Source organism: Sceloporus occidentalis, unplaced genomic scaffold (assembly GCF_023333645.1).
Source record: "Sceloporus occidentalis isolate IW3139 unplaced genomic scaffold, rSceOcc1.0.p SCAF_5, whole genome shotgun sequence".
NCBI classification, from domain to species: domain Eukaryota; kingdom Metazoa; phylum Chordata; class Lepidosauria; order Squamata; family Phrynosomatidae; genus Sceloporus; species Sceloporus occidentalis.
The window spans coordinates 141661945-141679379 of NW_028316985.1; the positions used below are offsets into that span (position 1 = coordinate 141661945).

Below are 17435 nucleotides of genomic sequence, written 5' to 3' on the forward strand. Positions count from 1 at the left end.
CAAAATTTCTAGACTTATACATGAGTATATACAATGTACATTTTCTGTCTGAAGCAGAACAAAAAGTTCCCACCCCCATAATACAAGATACACAAAACCCAAAAGCAAATAAAGATATTTTAACATACTCACATCTTTTTCGCCAACCTTTATGTAAAAATATAACCACCACTACTACTAACAATTGGCTGCTTATTCATTACTGTGAAGCAGTCATCTCTGTCTATTTATTTGTATTCCTGTACCATGTACTTACTGTCACAAACCATAGATTTGTACCCATTGCTACAATTCTTTAAAAGTAATGACATTAATTACAAGAAAAGTGTGTGCTGTCCAACTAATTCTCAAATATCAAACCCAGAAACTTACAACATATCTCCTACTCTATTCTTGTGGGAATTAGGTGGATAAAATCAATATTCAGTGACAGGTTGTGCACTTTGCTTGTACAGGCTGCTAAGTTCCATAATCAACTAATCATGGCCCGGTACAGACGGGCAATTAGCGGCAGCATCCCAGCAAACTAAGGCTAGATGAGACTGGGCATTTACATGCCCAGCAACCCTAGTTCGGAGGAAGCTGCCATCTACACGGGCAGCACCGTGATGGCACAAGCATGGCGCAGCACCCAAACTGCACTGGCCAGAAGTGATGCGGTCAGGGCGCACCCCTTCTAGGATGCTGCTTTCAACAGCTTCTTTTTGCTCCCAAGAGGGAGCGCGCCGTTTGGTTGCTGCGGCAACAATGCAGGGCAAAAATGGGCGGCATGGAGCTGCTCGTCTGTCAAGCCCCATATCAACACTAGAAGGATCTCAAATGACAAGTAAAGAGATAAGACCAATTGTCTTAGATGTTTGCCAGTCAGTGTAGACCATTTTGGATTAAAACAGTGTTATCTTTAAAATATTTCATCTGTTTTAGTGCACAAATTGTACTTTATGGGTTTGAAGCAGCCTAATCAAGCATGGAATTATATCTAGTGCCAAAACAACTGATAAGTCTCTTTAATTCTCATAAAGCTTTCAAACACAATAATTATATATTCCAACTTTTATTTCATTTGCAGTAAAAATTAGAATTCCTTACTCAGTCTCTATTCTATCTAACAATTATATTCCTTTGGCTGTTAACTAAGTAACAGAGGATCAAAATTATACAGTTCCCCAGAACAAGACAAACATAAAGTACACTTCAGTGTCACCCAAAAAGCCAAAATATGGGAGTACCTTTTATTCAGGGAACATAGACCATACCTAAATCTTTTTAAGAAAATGTATTCCTAACAAGTTGCAAAATAAAACAGACTGAGGCCCAAGGCAGTACGCCCAAAAATGGTGGTCTGCAGGCACCCATTTTAACTCTAGAGGGACACCGCAGCCGCCAAACCACGTGATGTCCCTCAGAAGTAAAAAGAACCCGGTTCTTCCAGGTTCTTTTTGTGGCAACGGGTTACATCGCGAGTGCGCCATTGGCGCACTTGTGATATAATAATGCGCAGTGACATACAAACGCTGCATGCCCCTTACATCAAGATGTTGGCACCCATGAGGATGGACGTTGCCATTAGGCCGCCTCTGTTACACACTAGGGTTCCGGATGCCTGGAATCAGAAGTTTTTCAAATTTCAGATTTGAGGGGATTTTGGAATACTTGTATACACATAAAGGGATATCTCAGAGACAGGACTCAAATCATAACATAAAATTCATTAATCTTTCATATACGCCTTATACACATAGACTGAAGGTAATTTTATGCAATATTTTTAATCTATTTGTGCATGAAACAAAGTTCATGTACACTGAAGCATCAGAAAGCAAAGGTGTCACTGTCTCAGTCACTCATGAAAAAAAGGTTTGAATTTTCAAGTATTTTGGATTTTGGATTATCAGATAGAGGATACTCAATTTGTATGAGAATAAAAACTTTCATGAGCTCTCTTACCTGTGTCCAGTGGGTTTTAAAAACTATCATGCATATTTCTGGGTCAACTCCGTCTAGGCTCACAGCCTGGTGGTTTTTCCTGCAACTTGTAGCTGTGGACATCATCAAGTCTCCAAAGGTCAATTCATCTAGGCCATGTTAAATTTCCTCAGTGTAGTGAATCACTGCATTATAAATATCAGGTCTGAACAGACATCTTTGATCTAGAAAAACAGAAACAAATAATCACTAGTAACAGAGACAAAAAGGCACAAGAGATTTGTATATGAAAAAATACCCTGGAAACACTTTGATTTTACATATCTGATCCTGATTTTAGTGCCATCCAGTATGCAGCCTTTCACTATCTTTGTATTACTAGCCTAATACTCATCTTGCATATAGTGGTCACTACTTGAATCAGTGCTCTCCTCACAGCACATTTTAATTGAGGAGATGTTTCAAAAAAAAAGGATACCATTCCCTTTTAAGTGAATACCTGTACTAATATAGTACAGTAACAATAGAGATGGAACATAGTTCTGTTATTGGCTTAGGAAAACTTTTGATAAGTCTCTCTGCGTGATACAGATTATAAGAACATAAAAGTGAATAAAAACTGAATTTAGTATACATGAAATATATTATCCCTTTCCTTTTATTTTCTTTGGTTGCTAAGCAATGCAACAATGAAAACTGAATACATTGGCAAGGTGAAAGCATTTTAAAATGTCTAACACAAAAACAGCTATTCATTCAGAAACACTTGACTTTTCTTGTTAATAGGAACAAACTGTGTGAAATTACAGTATGTTAAACTCAGGATTCAAGCATCAGTGTTTACCAATGGCAAAAGAACACTATAAAAAGAGAAGGGAATGCCTATATTTAAACAAGGTACCATTTTGTTCTGATAAATGTCATAGCACATGCAAATAACATGCTGGGTCTGAAGGTAAGGCTGCACTGAAGCCTTCAATTCACATAGGATCTTTCCTCTACCTCTTCTTCACTACTTTTCCTCCAGCTACTTACACTCCATCCCACTGTCATTCAAAAGGGCCCTTAAATACATTTTGGGATTCAAAAGGAAAGAGGAAGTAGAAAATAATCTTAGTGCAAACTTGAAATCCAACCCATCAAAGTTTTAGTCTACCATTTTAGTTTTTACAAAACCACAAAATGTGGACATCTCATTCTATGCACTCAAAGCAGAACACACAACTTCAACATATTGCAAAGGTTCAAACAGGACGTTAAAGATATAGTGTGAAAGCATGGTTTTCTCAACCATCAAATATTAGCATCTTAAAAATCCACTAGTTCTATATGCTATTATTAAATCAAATGTAAATGACATATTATACAAAGTATCATATGGTAACCAGCAAAATCAATTCAACCCACTACAGTAATATGCATTCCAGATATGCACAAATATGCTACAGACTCAGTTTTTAATATAATAGAGTAAGACCCTACCACAGTTTTAGAATTAACAAAGGAGAGAGCTAATCCTTTTTAAAATGTATGCATCCATAATTTGTTGATATTTTGTTTCTAACAAATGTTGTCAGATTTAGGGAATTTCAAGCACCAAGATTTTAAAAAAGCTTGTGTGTTTGTAGGGTACTTTCTGTCTGATAAAGATTAAAACATATTGATGGGTACAAAATTCCCCATGTCCAAAGCTGTGTTTCTCCGGAAGTTAGTGTGCTCCATCCAAATAACAGGCAGAATAATCATAAGATAAATGCAAAATAAAATCAGGGGAGCCAGTGTGGTGTGCTGGTGAGTGTTGGACTAGCACCATGGGAAAACAGGATTTGACTCCCTGCTTACCTGTGGAAGTCTACTGGGTGACTTTAGGCAAGCCACATTCTCTCAGGCTAAAAGGAAAACAATGCAAACCTTTTCTGAAAAAAATCTTGCAAAGAAAACCATACAGTTATGATAGAGTTGCCATATACCAGTCAACATGATAGCACAAAACAACAAAAATCAGGGGGAAAACAGAGTAAAATAGAATAAAATAAAACAAAACAAAAATTTATAGTATTATTTATATTTATATTTATTATGGGGTATTTCCTGAACCCAATGAACATCAATGTCCATTATGGAAGAAAAGTTATTTTTTCCCAAATGAGACCAACATGTACAAGATGCTTGGTGGGACAGTGTTCTTGGCACATTGTTTGTACAAGAAATTATTTGTCTATAGGGAGGGGAAGGGTTAAACTTTATGAGACCAATGTCTAGAATTTAGATAAACTGTTTACAATTATGCAACTACCAATTGCTAGTTCCCAAAGTAGAGCCAGTTAAACAATAAGATTTACATGACTGCTGACTAACTAGTCAGTGATTAATTCAATGGGTCTATTAGTCTTGGAATTAGCAATTGGATTTAGCCCAATGTTATAGAATGCCTAAACTGTAGGTGTAGTTCTGTGCAAACTCCACAACAAAAAATGATGTGGGGAGACTAAAATGTACTTGCTTAATGCCTGGCAGTTAATGGACACAGGTGAAGAACATGTCTTGCTATGCAAGTGCTATATATTAAGAATCCTATTTTACACACAGACCTTGATAAACCAGCCTGAAAGTACTCCATCTTAATTACTGTGCCGCTTGACAAGAATGGCAATTAAGACAGAATATGCTGATTTAACAAATGCACTTGACATTTGGAGAACAATCCTAAAGACTTCTACAACTGTAGAGAAGTAAAGAAATGTGCACTGCCTCATCATCCTGATAAATCCCAAGAAATAACTTTGAGCAAAATTATGCAATTAGCCTGTAATAACAGAAAGTAAGATTTCACTGCAACTAAAAACTTCTCCTGCTCCCATATCGAAGTATATATCTCATATATCAAGAGATCTCCCAGTTGACTTTTCTCAAATCACTGACTTGAGTATAATAGATTTCCCCTCATTTCTCCCATGCTAAAGTAGTGCTAATAGAGGCTTTCTAAAGCCTCACTGCAGCATAGGAGGATTTCCAGCAGGGTCACTGCCAGAGAATAAATAACTAAGGCACGGCCCCTCCCAATCCATCCTTCACTACTGTAAGAAGGAATTTAAAAAGTTCCCACTGACATCAACAGAGACTTTTTAAAATTTTATTGATGCAGGAAGGTTAATGTGCATGCATCAGTGTATGAGAGAGTGTGCATAAAAGCACAAACCTATGGGAAAGATCTGGTCAATCAAGTTGAGGTCATATATCTCTACAGCAGTGATTCCCAAACTGGGCGGTACTCCCCCCCCCCCCAGGGGTGATAGAAAGATGTAGAGGGCAGTGAGGAAAAGGGGGGCAACAATAGGGAAAGGGCAGAGTCTGGGGACAGTGATACAGCAGTTTCTGGATGTGAAGAGCCACACTCCCCCATTCATCATACACCACACTGGCTCCCTAGCAACAGTTAAGGGTTTCAAGAAATCAGTCTCAGAAAGAGAACCTGATTGGGAGTGCTTTGATTGTGTATTCCTGCCTGGCGAGGGTTTGGACTGGATAGCCTTTGTGCTCTCTTCCAACTCTATGAGTCTATGATTCCATTCAATGACAAGACATTATTTTAAAATGCCCAGGAGAAATGTTATCAGGATTCCCAGCACTTCTAAACACTTTAAGGTTAATTCATGTACACATTTGCACAACAAGAATGAATGAGGTAGAGTCACAGAGGCAGGGCTAGTACATGTATGCTTACACTCCTTCTGCCTTCAGGAGAAACACCTGAATAGGATGGAAGATGAATCTAAAAGATACTTCTTTGTTCAAAAGTGAAGTAAAAAATTATATATAACCAAGTGCAGAATTCTAGAAGCCACTGAACTACCACTTCAGTTTTCCCTTACTAGCAGCTGCCCCTGCAGGCAAACATCACTTGGAGGTGCTAACTTTTGGCCTACAAGACCACATGCGTCAAGCAGTCCTAAGGCCCTACAACAGTGAAGGCATTTTGCAAAATAAGATAAGCACAACAGCACCATTATGTGAGTAATAAATAAATGGCTATACAGAAACACTTTGTCTTTTTTGCTCTACAGTGTCATTTTAACTATCTATTTTATGCTCAATTTTATATATTTTTACTTTTTCTATGAGCTGCCAGTCAGCGGAGCGTTACAATAAAGAAATACAGAGGAAGAGACAGACATTTTGTACTGAAAGTACAAGAAATGAGATTACTGTATATACTCAACTATAATTCAACCTCATGTGTAAATCAAGGGCAGGTTTTGGAGCCAAAATTATGGATTTTGATATGACTTGTGGATAAATTGTGGGTAAAACTTAGGGACATGTAACGAAGGATGTAAAGGATGAACCAAAGGGGGGAAATGTAATGGATTTACAAAAACCCAGCAGGCACAACTATTTGTGCTCATATTAAAGGCTGTTCGGATGAGAGAGTAGAAGGGAGCCAGTGCTTCCAGGGCAAATTAAACTTATTTCTTTCTCATATATATATATATATATATATATATATATATATATATATAGTACAGTACTTACATTGACCCGTGGGTAAGTCGACTCAAGTGTTTTGGGTCAATTTTTTAACCTAAATTTCTAGACTTACACATGAGTATGTACAGTAAATGTCTAAAACAAAATGGGAAAAGATACAACTCTGGAGGTCAGGGTTCAAATCCCCACTCAGCCATGGAAACTCACTGGGTGTCTTTGGGCAAGACATTCCCCCAGCCTCAGAGAAAAACAAAGGCAAATCCTTTCTGAATAAATCTTGCCAAGAAAACCATGTGATAGGGTTGCCTTGGGGTAGGGTTGCCATAATTCTGGACCTCCAAACTGGGACAAATGTAGGACAAAAGTAGGACAAAATTTTTAAATGTAGGACACATTTTTTTTAAAAAAAAATGGAGGACACGCAAAAAATTGATGATTTTTTTTAAAAAATCTTAATATAAATGCATGTTTCTTAGGCATGATCAAAATGGAGGACATTTTGGCATTGTTCCTAGACAGATGGCAGAAATGTACTTCCCTTTCTGGCTAACCTCCCCCCCCCATTCCAAACAGCATATTTGGGCATTGAAGAGGACAAAGAGTGGAAAAGGCAGAGGAGGAGGAAGAGGAGAAGAAGAAGAGGAGGAGGAAGAAGGGGAGGAAGAGGAGGAGGAGAAGAAGAGATGGAGAAGAAGAGGAGAAAGAAGATGAAGAAGAGGAGGAAAAGGAGGAAGAAGGAAGAGGAAGAAGGGGAGGAAGAAGAGGAGGAGGAGGAGGAGGAGAGGAGGAAGAAGAAGAGGAGGAAAAAGATGAAGAAGAAGGGGAGGAAGAGGAGGAGAAAGAAGAAGAAGAGGAGGAGGAAGAAGGGGAGGAAGAAAAGGAGGCAGAAGAAGAGGAGGAGGAGAAAGAGGAAAGGCTCTTTCCCCTGCCTGGTTGCCTCCGTCGCCAACGGACGAAGCCAGGCAAGGGAATGGGGCCTCGCTGAAGCCAAGCCCCAAACCCCTGCCTGGCTGCCTCCGTCGCCGTTTTGCCCCCACCCCCGGGATTCCCCCCCCCCCAAGAGACGGAGGCAGCTAGGCAAAGGTTTGGGGCTTGGCTTCAGCCGTCCTCCAAGCCCCAGCCAAGCCTGGAGGACTCCGCGATCGCAGAGGAGCCCCCAGGGCATGGCTGGGGCTTGGAAGACAGACGTCCTCCAAGCCCCAGCCAAGCCTGGAGGACTCGCTGGGGGGGGGAGTCCCGGGGGCATGGCCAAACCGGGGTGGGACCGTGCGGACCCGCCCCAAATTGGGAAAGTCCCGCCCCCAGGCGGGATATGGGAAGCCTAAAGCCTTGGGGCCATCATTCAGTTGAAATGACTTGAAGGCACACTACAACAAAGATACAAGACTTAGAAAACAATGAACTTCAGCATTTCTAGGCTATACTGGTACAACTGTGGTGACAAAGCTCTACAGTAAAATAGTGTTCTATTACAGCCTAAAGTTTGAAACAGTTCTTGTATAATAAAGTGATAGAAACAAAATCTCCTTTGATAAATGCTTCACACTACACATAACAGATGCATTCAGAAGTGCAGCAATAAAGAGGCAAGAGATTTTAGGAGTTATCTGGGCAGTATTAGCAAGCCAGGATACAGCATGAGTCAAAATATTTTTTTCTCAAGAAGCATTCTATTTTGTGAGATGGTTGTTATGTTTATACAGAGTGACTACTAGTTTTGTCTTACCCAGAGTCAGATCCAGACCAACATGAAGAGACAGAGATCCTATATGCCAGATTCCTACTTAACAGAATGTAGGTTTACACAGGAGCCTCTCTGGTGTAGTGGTTTGAGCACTGGACCATGAGCAAGTCACACTCTTTCAGCTGCAGAGGAAGGCAGTGCTAAACCCCACTGAATAAATCTTGCCAAGAAAGTCCTGTGAAAGGTTCGCCTTAGGGTCAACCTTAAGCCTGAAAGTTTAAGCACCTGAAGGCCCAAAACAACAACAAGGTTACATGATTGCATAATAGTATCACCTGTGTGTCTTCCACTAAAACCTGAAGTGGGTAGTAAACCAAAAACCTCAGAATAACCTCAAACCACTACAATTCTGGACAATTTCCATTTGCAAGAATGGAGGTATGAATGATCTTGTCTACTGAATTCTTCAGAAGAACCCTGTCATTTGAAACTTTGCAAGAATGCCCCCTTCACAGGCAACTGAGATGCAAGGTGCACACGGACCAAGGAAAATCACCAACAGAAGGTAAAATGTCACATATTTTATTAAAATGGCAAATCTATATTCAAAAAATGCAATAATATTACAAGAGCTTTCAGATAACTAGGCAGAGATATAAATATTCAGCAAGTCTACATGGGTACAACAGAAAACTTTGTATTTGCTGCAGAATTAAACATCATGTCACTTTTATTTTGTATGTTTTCAAGTATCATGATTTTAGCCCTTATTGCTACAAACAATAGGCTCTAAAACAGCAGTGGACAACTTTGAAAGGAATAGAGGCCATTCCATCCCCTCAACAGGCTGCACCCATGCTATGGGTATTAACAAATGCAACATCATTGCCACATTTTGTCTTATTTTGAGCTGTATGGGGGCATTTGGAGACACAAAACTGCATATGAAAGTATTTTTGAAGGCTGTAGTCTTGGGTATCTCTTGGGACGACATCATATACTACAAAATGGGGATCAAGGGCACATGCAGCCCACGGACTACACTTTCTGCATCCCTGCTTTAAGAACAGTAAAGAAGTGCTAGCAAACACCATGCCAATAAGGTAGAGCAGGATATTTCCCATTAATTTGAGTTTCTTTAGAACTGAATATACAAGTTCATGGGGGGGGGGGCTGTTGTTTGCTTTCTTTTTCCCGTTGTATTACATTTCAGGTTTTCCCTTTTCAGCAATGACTGGGGGAAAAATTTCATGAGTGAAAGCAATGGTTCTTAAATGGTCCAAGAAAATCCCTATAGCTGTACAAATAAGTTGTTTATTCTGCACAAATGAAGATGACAAGACTTCATGCAGTAATTCTAAACCAATGTGTCTTTTGTCACCATTATCCTGTCTGTTCTCATTCATAAACAGGAAAAAGTCTCAGAAGTTAGGAGCTTAAACTGCTAGGGAAAGTGGATTTGTTGGAATAAGAATGCAGTTAGACTTAATTTGTAGAGCTCGTCTGAGGAATCTCTGTTTCTCTATTTAATGCAGAGTACATACATGAATTTCTAACTCTTATGAAGAGACTCAAGATGCCTCAGTAAGTGAATCAGTATACTGAAATATTTTTAAGTATGTATGGAGTTCACTAGCTAAAACCCTTGGAGGCATCCACCCTTGACCCTGAACCAGAAATGTGGGGGGAAAGTATATTCTCTTTCAAAACAATGTTTCTCTGGGAAATGAACTCATGAATTTTGAATATTTGTTATGGGCAGCAGGGGTTTCTTGTAAAATAACATTTTATAGCAACTGAACGGCATGTCAATGGCTAAAACTGCATAGCTCTTAAAGAGAATATACACATTTGATCTTCAGAACTGCAAAACACAAGCAGCTATAATGGTGTCAAGGCTTTCCTCACACCACAGAACAATGATTATGTTTCAGCTATATATATAAAAATATTTATTTGAAACAACCAGAAAATCTACCTCCTTACTGGTGCCATGGCACAAGCTTTGTGCTATTACTGGTTTACTATTTAAATGCAAGAGAAAGCAGGAAGCAACAGCAGGAAAACGTGGTAGTAACTATCATTTTTATCTTTAATCATTAGAAGACAGCAGTATAAACAGAGGGTGTCTCAAACAATACCATACAAAGGTACAGTTCTCACTAAATTGCTGTCCCTGATGATGAGCAATTCATGCCAGGGGTTAATGCTCCATCAGCATCACATACATTTGCTTTGTGGCTTGCGCTGTTCTTTAAATGGTAATGATGGAGAATCCTCCTCCAACTTGACTGTTATGCAGCATCTGCTGGCAGTTCCATCCAGTCAACTGCCTAACTATCCACAGTAGTTAGGAAAAGAACTCTTGCTGCAAGGAGGAAATGAAAACTATGTGTTCCATTATGCCATTCTTACCAGAAGAATCTACAACTTTTAAAAAGCTACATGTATGCACATGTTATCAAAGGCCTAAATACCCTAAAGGCACCAAATCCTGCCTGGTCTTGGAAACTAAACAGAGGCAGGGTACAAACCGCCAGAAAGAGGCAGCCGGCGGCCGCCTCTCTTTTCCGTGTAACTGCGCCGCAGCATCCAAATTGCACGGCGCGGCTACACGGAAGCAAAAGGACCGCTAAAAAGCGGCTCCTTTTCGCACCGCCGCAAACTGCCTGTGGCGGCGTGAGGACATCGCTGCCACGCATGCCCGTCTGGAAGGTGCGCGGCAGTGATGTCACAGCTGTGTGCGCCGTGTATACGGCGCTGCACAGCTGTGACGTCCTGGTGACATCCTAGGGTTGTGGGGCGTCTAGAAACAGCGCCCGAGGCAACCCTAGCACGTCACCAAGATGTGCTACAGGACCCGTTTGTCCAGGGCCATTGTCAGCCTTGGACAGGAGACCACCAATAAATACCAGATGCTGGAGGCTATATTTCATAGGAAAGAACTGACAAACCACCTCTGAGTATTCCTTGCCTAAGAAAACCCTACGAAATTAATGAGGTCACCATAAGTCAACAGGCTACTTGAAGGTACGTACATACGCACATGCACATGTTATTTATACATCTGCCCTTGGCCGCAGTTATGCTGTTGTTTTTTAAGTTTCAAATCTGAGTTTGTCCTCAAGCTTGGGTTCTCAAGGGTTTGTTGTTTTTTAACTCTTATCTTTTTATGAGCACCGTCAAACAGGTACAATGCCAACAATAATCATTTTTAAAAATACACATGAATCTTGCAGCACTACTTTCTTTCACCAAGTTTAGATTTACATGATGCAACTTAAGGCAATACCAGCATATCACTAGACCCTTAGATAAGCAGCTGAGTGCTCGCCATATATTTTGGACCACAGCTACCTTAAGACTCACCCAGAATGATCACTACTCAGAAACTAAGGGCATTCTAGTCCAAAACATATGGAAGGTGACATGTTGTCTCTCCCAGCAAAACCACAGAATGTCACATACACAAAAATTAACACATTTACCTGGCACTGCAGTCACAACGTTGTAAATTCAATCCTAGAGGAGGGCTCCAAGATTCATTCAGCCTTCCATCATTTTGTAGATTGGTAAAATGAGCACCCAACCTGTTTGGGACAATTGGCTTATACATTGTAAACCGCTTAGGGAGTGCTAGTTCACTGATAAGTGGTATAGAAATGTACTTGCTATTGCTATTGCTAATCCTCTAGCTTCTCCCTTGCCTAGGCTTGCCATATCCCGCCTGGGGGCGGGACTTTCCCGGTTTGGGGCGGGTCCGCACGGTCCCGCCCTGGTTTGGCCCCGCCCCCGGGCAGGATGTGGCAAGCTGAGGGAGGCTTTCAGTCGCCGCTTGGGCCTCTGCTCCCCGCCGCGATTGCAGCGAGGCCGGGGGCCCAGGCAGCGACTGAAAGCCTCCTTAAGGCGGAGGCTTTCCCGCGCTGCTTGGGCCTCCGCTCCCCGCCGCGATCGCGGCAAGGCCGGAGGCCCAGGCGGCGACTGAAAGCCTCCTTAAGGCGGAGGCTTTCCCGCGCCGGTTGGGCCTCCGCTCCCCGCCGCGATCGCGGCAAGGCCGGAGGCCCAGGCGGCGACTGAAAGCCTCCTTAAGGCGGAGGCTTTCCCGCACCACTTGGGCCTCTGCTCCCCGCTGCGATCACGGCAAGGCCGGGGGCCCAGGCGGGGAGGGAATCCTTCACTCAGGGAGGCTTTGCCTCCCCGCCTGGGCCCTGGGCCTTGCTGCGATCGCGGCGGGGGCGGAGCCCAAGCGGTGAGGGAAAAATGTAGGACAAAAATTTAAAATGTAGGACACGTGTTTGTGTGTCCTACATTTGAAATTTTTGTCCTACATTTTTCCCGGTTTCGAGGTCCGGAGGTATGGCAACCCTACCCTTGCCAAGCCACAAGAAATCCATAATTGATCCATGGTTTATGAAGCAAGGGATAAACCAGAGTGCCAGATCTGGTAATCAAAAGCAAACATTGCAGAGAAGCTCTGTGTCTTCTACAGCTGCTCCTATCTGCAACAGGAAAAACCAAGCATTGTTCATCACTACACTTGTCTTGTCCACAAGAAGCCAGGATTCTAAAGAATTTTGATTCAAAATTCTATCTGAACATGTTCCTTGCATGTGCCCAACACTATGATAAGCCATGGCATCAGGCACAAGCCACAACAAATTCTGAGCTCACATGTTCTCTTTGTGTCTCTTTTCTTGCACATATCAGGAAACTTATTGTGCCTCCATTTTTCACAACCATTCTTTTCTGCCTAAAACTGTGATTTTAATCTCAACTATGGTTCATTTCAAATAAACATGGGATATAAAACTGTTTTGTTCCAACTTTCAGCCATGCTAGAGGAGAGGGGAAGGAGATAGGTTCATTGTTTCCTCCAAATGCATCCATTGCTGTACAGATTGAAATTCTAATTCTGTAGATTGAGTTGCCAGATAGCCTGTTCCTAATTTTTTTAAAAAAATATTTCTTTGGTGGGAAGAGAAGGTTCATAATTTTGATCAACTAACTCTACTTTTTAATAAAAGACAACTTAATTCCTTTTGTCAGTGAAAAATCTTTCCCAAAGACAGTCAAGAGTAATGCAGTAGGATCACCCAGATCTTAAGGAAATAGCAACCCCTAGGAGGCTGGAACAGGTAACTGCACCAGTTCTTTTCAAATACAACTTAGATATAAAAAATACAGTATCACAAGAAGAAAACCACATGTCCATATCAAAGTTAATCAAAAAGCAACAGAAGATTAAAGAAGATTCACAAAAACGATCTACAGTATTTTCTATCATGTCTCTCATCGTTGGAAAAATCAACACCTTAAATAATCTAAATTTCAGATGAACCAAGTCTCCCAGACACATTGTTTACTGTACAGCTTTACTAATGTCCTTAAAATTGGTACCATAAGGCATATGGTCAGTCTGTGGTAGGAATATGGAATTCCTCCCTACTGCAAACTAAAAAGAATTCTTGTAAAATCTAATGAATGACATAACCATTTACTCAAGTGACTTTTGGTTGTGGTTATTACCTGTAATTTTTATTCTACTTTTATGTGGTATCTTTTTTCTGTTTTTATTATTTAATTGTACTGTTAATTCTGCAAAGTTTATTGTGGTAAACCATTCTATGATTTTGACATTAGAATATATGAGTTCAAAGTACATTGTGATCAAACTGAGGACAGGTTTCCAAAATGTAACACTTTTCCTTTCTGCTATTTATTGCATCTACAAACCAAGGTATTGCTATGATACACCATGTTCTTCTTCAGCTTTGTTATATCATTGATAGATCTATGGATCATTATAGTTAATATAAAACAAGGATTTTTTTTAAAAAAAATCACTATACCTATAACTGTACTGTACTTCTCTTCTATAACTAACTATATTCCTGGTTGATTTTGAATTTGGAAAAAATATGACCTCCATCTATAATCAATATCAGTCAGCATTGTTATCTTCAGACATCACTTACTATCATTAGGAAAACTCAACACTGTGGCAGAATGAGTGATGCCAATTGTTGACATGTGAATATTAGAAGAAACTGAAAAGCTACCAAAGCATTAAACATACCAGTAATGAGCTGCTTCAGTTATCCTTGTATTGATTTAAATTTCACCTTTGAGAGCTTCTAGAAACCATGAATAAAAAGCTTTCTATAATCAGAAGCACAGAAGTGTATGCCAGGAGAAAAGATCTGCTCCAAATACTAAATTAAGGATAAAAGAACAAGGAGTTGTATGTAACTGAGATACAGTAAGGGCCAAAGTACCATGTAAACATGTGCAATGACAGTCCCATGGACCCCTCCTGAAGAATAAAAGATACTTTTAAAAAGAGCTGTCAGCAGCAGAAGTGGATCCGCAAGGGAATGTCATTCTGCCACTTCCCTATGCCAGACTGCTCTTAGGTAAACACACATTTGGATCTAGTAATATAGTAGATTATTTCATATCTACCATACCTTCATACCTAACTAGCAGAGTGTGCTATTTTCTTCTCTCATGTTTCTTTTGACACCTATGGTGAGAGCAACAAGCACCCTCCTCCCCCCCCCCCAAAAAAAAAAAAAAAACCAGCCTTTTCCAAAGAGAAGCTTGTTTAAGATGAGATACTTTCTGGGAATGTTCCATGCATTTTCAAACAGCACAACTGAGGAATATACATTTTATGCTTATCTTTCCCTTGGGAAGGTCAGGTTGGGAACAGGAATTGGACACAACTGCTTGAAAATAAACTGTACAGAACAACTTTGTCCAATAGCACACACACACACAAAATACATTCCACCTGCCTCTCCCTCAAAGAGTGTAAACACAAAAGGAAAATGTGTTTTGTTTTTTTCCTGGTATAGGAAACTGGGTTGAACTAGCTCAAGAAACTTTGAATTAAGGCAAATGAGAAAACAGGGCCAGCAATATGCATGTACACGTAGAGTTCAGACCTAAACTGTTAAAAGCAGTGTTACCTGCTATATGTTACCTTTGGGATAATTAGGGCATAACAATCCTTTCGTGAATGGTGGGCAATTCTGGCAGACCTGGGGACCATACCATGTGCACACATCAGTGTGTTTAATCAGTTCGGTTGAAAGATTATTCCCAACACTTTGAATTCTACGCCACTCTCCCTATTTCTAATCTTTATTGTCTAATGCACTACAATCACTTGAAACTACCAAAAAAAATCCCTATACTCAAGGATCCACAAATGTTAGTTTAGCATCTTAGATAAAGATAAAGGTAGTCCCTTGACATGAATGTCTAGTCATCTCTGTTACTAAGCCAAAGAGCTAGCATTGTCCGAGGACTACTCTGGGGGTCACGTGGCCAGCATGACTGCACTGAATGCTATTACCTTCCCACCAAAGTGGTACCTACTTATCTACTTGCATTTGCATGCTTTCAAACTGCTAGGTTGGCAGAAGCTGAGACTAGTGACAGGAGCCCACCCCATCATGCAGTACTCTTGGGCCTCGACTGCCAATCTTCCAACCTTGCGATCATCAGAATTGACATCTTAATCACTAAGCTACGTCATCCCCAACAGCCACCTGATCATTATTTATGACAGCCACCAATCCTCTTTGTTACATCCTCCAGCATGCAGAGGGCTTAAGAATCAGCAGGTCATCCTGCTGAATATGGGAATATAGAGAAGAATAAATGGAAGTGTCACAACATTTGATAGTCCTGATGTACTTAGAAAGAGCCATGGTTAGAACAGAATATACAGAAACACAATGGTTCCCAACTGAAAAGGGGTAAGATAAGGCTGCATTCTATCCCCCCATTTGTTCAACTTGTACACAGAAAATATCATATGAAGAGCAGGTTTAGACTCAGAAGGAGGAGGAGTGAAGATGGGAGGAAGTTACATCAACAGCTAAGATATGCAGTTGACACCATATCAACGACTTGGAACCATTACTAATAAAGGTTAAAGAAGAAAGTGCAAAGGCAGGCTTGCTGCTGAACATAAAAAAACCAAAAATAATGAACACAGAGGATCTACATAAATTCAACCTAGACAATGAGGAAATCAAAACAGTCTAAGATTTCCCATACCTTGGATCAAATATTGGCCAGAATGGAGACTGCAGTTAAGAAATAAGAAGACTAGGAATGGGAAGGGCAGCTATTAAAGAACTAGACAAGATCCTTACATGTAAAGTTATAAAACTGAGCACTAAAGTTAGAACTGTACAAGCCATTGTTTTCTCCTTCACATTTTCTGGATGTGAGAGTGGAGACAATAAAGAAAGTGGACAGGAAGAAAATCTACTCTTTTGAGTTGTGGTGCTAGAGAAGAGTGCTGAGGATATTGTGGATGCCAAAAAAGACAGACAAATAGGTTCTAGAACAGATCATGACAGAACTATCCCTAGAAGCCAAAATGAAGAAACTGAAGCTGTCATACTTTGGCCACATCATAAGTAAGTATAGCTCATTAGAAAAGATAATAATGCTAGGAGAGATAGAAGGTAGAAGAAAAAGAGGAAGACCACACACTAGATAGATGTGGACTCAAGGAGGACATGGGCTTGAACAGCAGGACCTAAGCAGTACAGTAGAGGACAGAGGGTCTTGGATGTCTCATCCATAGAGTCACCATGAGGCGGGGACGGCTTGAGAGCAGTTAACAAACAAAAGGAAAACATAGCAGAGAATTCTCTTGCTATTAGTATTATTGCTGTTTCTACCCTGCCTGGGAAAAGCAGGTGAAATAACACTTGAGGGACAGAGACAGAGACCATTATGGTGCCAAATATCCTACTCATAAGGTCACTGGCTACTATTAGGAAGACTGGTAGAATCCTGCCTATCCTTCACATGTTATTTCTCATGGATGTTCACATATTTCTGAGGCAATCCAAGATATACCATGCATATAAACCATCATGAAATCTATGTTCATAGCAATTGTACAATTTACATATTCATTCCTCTAAGTGACATTACTTTCACTGAAAGGAACGTTTTGCTTACTGTACCAAGAGAAAGTTACAGCAATCCAATATGCGCTAATGAGTGGAACTTACAATCTGTTACACTGATTCAATCTGCATCCTCTTTAAGAAATAAGCATACAGTGCAATCATCTCCATTTTAATTTTAAACTTTATCCTGGTAAACTTTATTATCAGCAGTTTATATGCATGAAAAGTTTAACTCCAAAGAATAATATCAAATTGTATCAAGTAAACAATATACAAGGGTCCATTGTATTATGCAATGAGAATCTATGGTGTAATTATAATGAAAAGACAGTTTCTTTTTAAAAATGTGTGCCAAAGGCACTCAAGAAAAATTACACCTTCTATCCTAGAATTAA

At 40.3% G+C, this 17435-nt stretch overlaps 1 protein-coding gene across 2 annotated transcripts in view; it reads right to left on the minus strand.

Annotated features, from left to right (window-relative positions):
* Nucleotides 1-17435, minus strand: part of FHIP1A (FHF complex subunit HOOK interacting protein 1A) — a 99411-nt gene that overhangs the window by 50290 nt on the left and 31686 nt on the right. Inside the window, exons 1-2 of one of the 2 annotated variants that reach the window (XM_089525687.1) lie at nucleotides 10327-10376; nucleotides 1948-2150 (exon numbers count right to left, since the gene is read on the minus strand). In XM_089525687.1, the coding sequence (XP_089381813.1) occupies nucleotides 1948-2052 (105 nt within the window). In that variant the 5' untranslated portion in view covers nucleotides 2053-2150; nucleotides 10327-10376. Of the gene's footprint in view, nucleotides 1-1947; nucleotides 2151-10326; nucleotides 10377-17435 lie in introns of those variants that run through there. The other variant, XM_089525686.1, reaches the window with a different exon arrangement.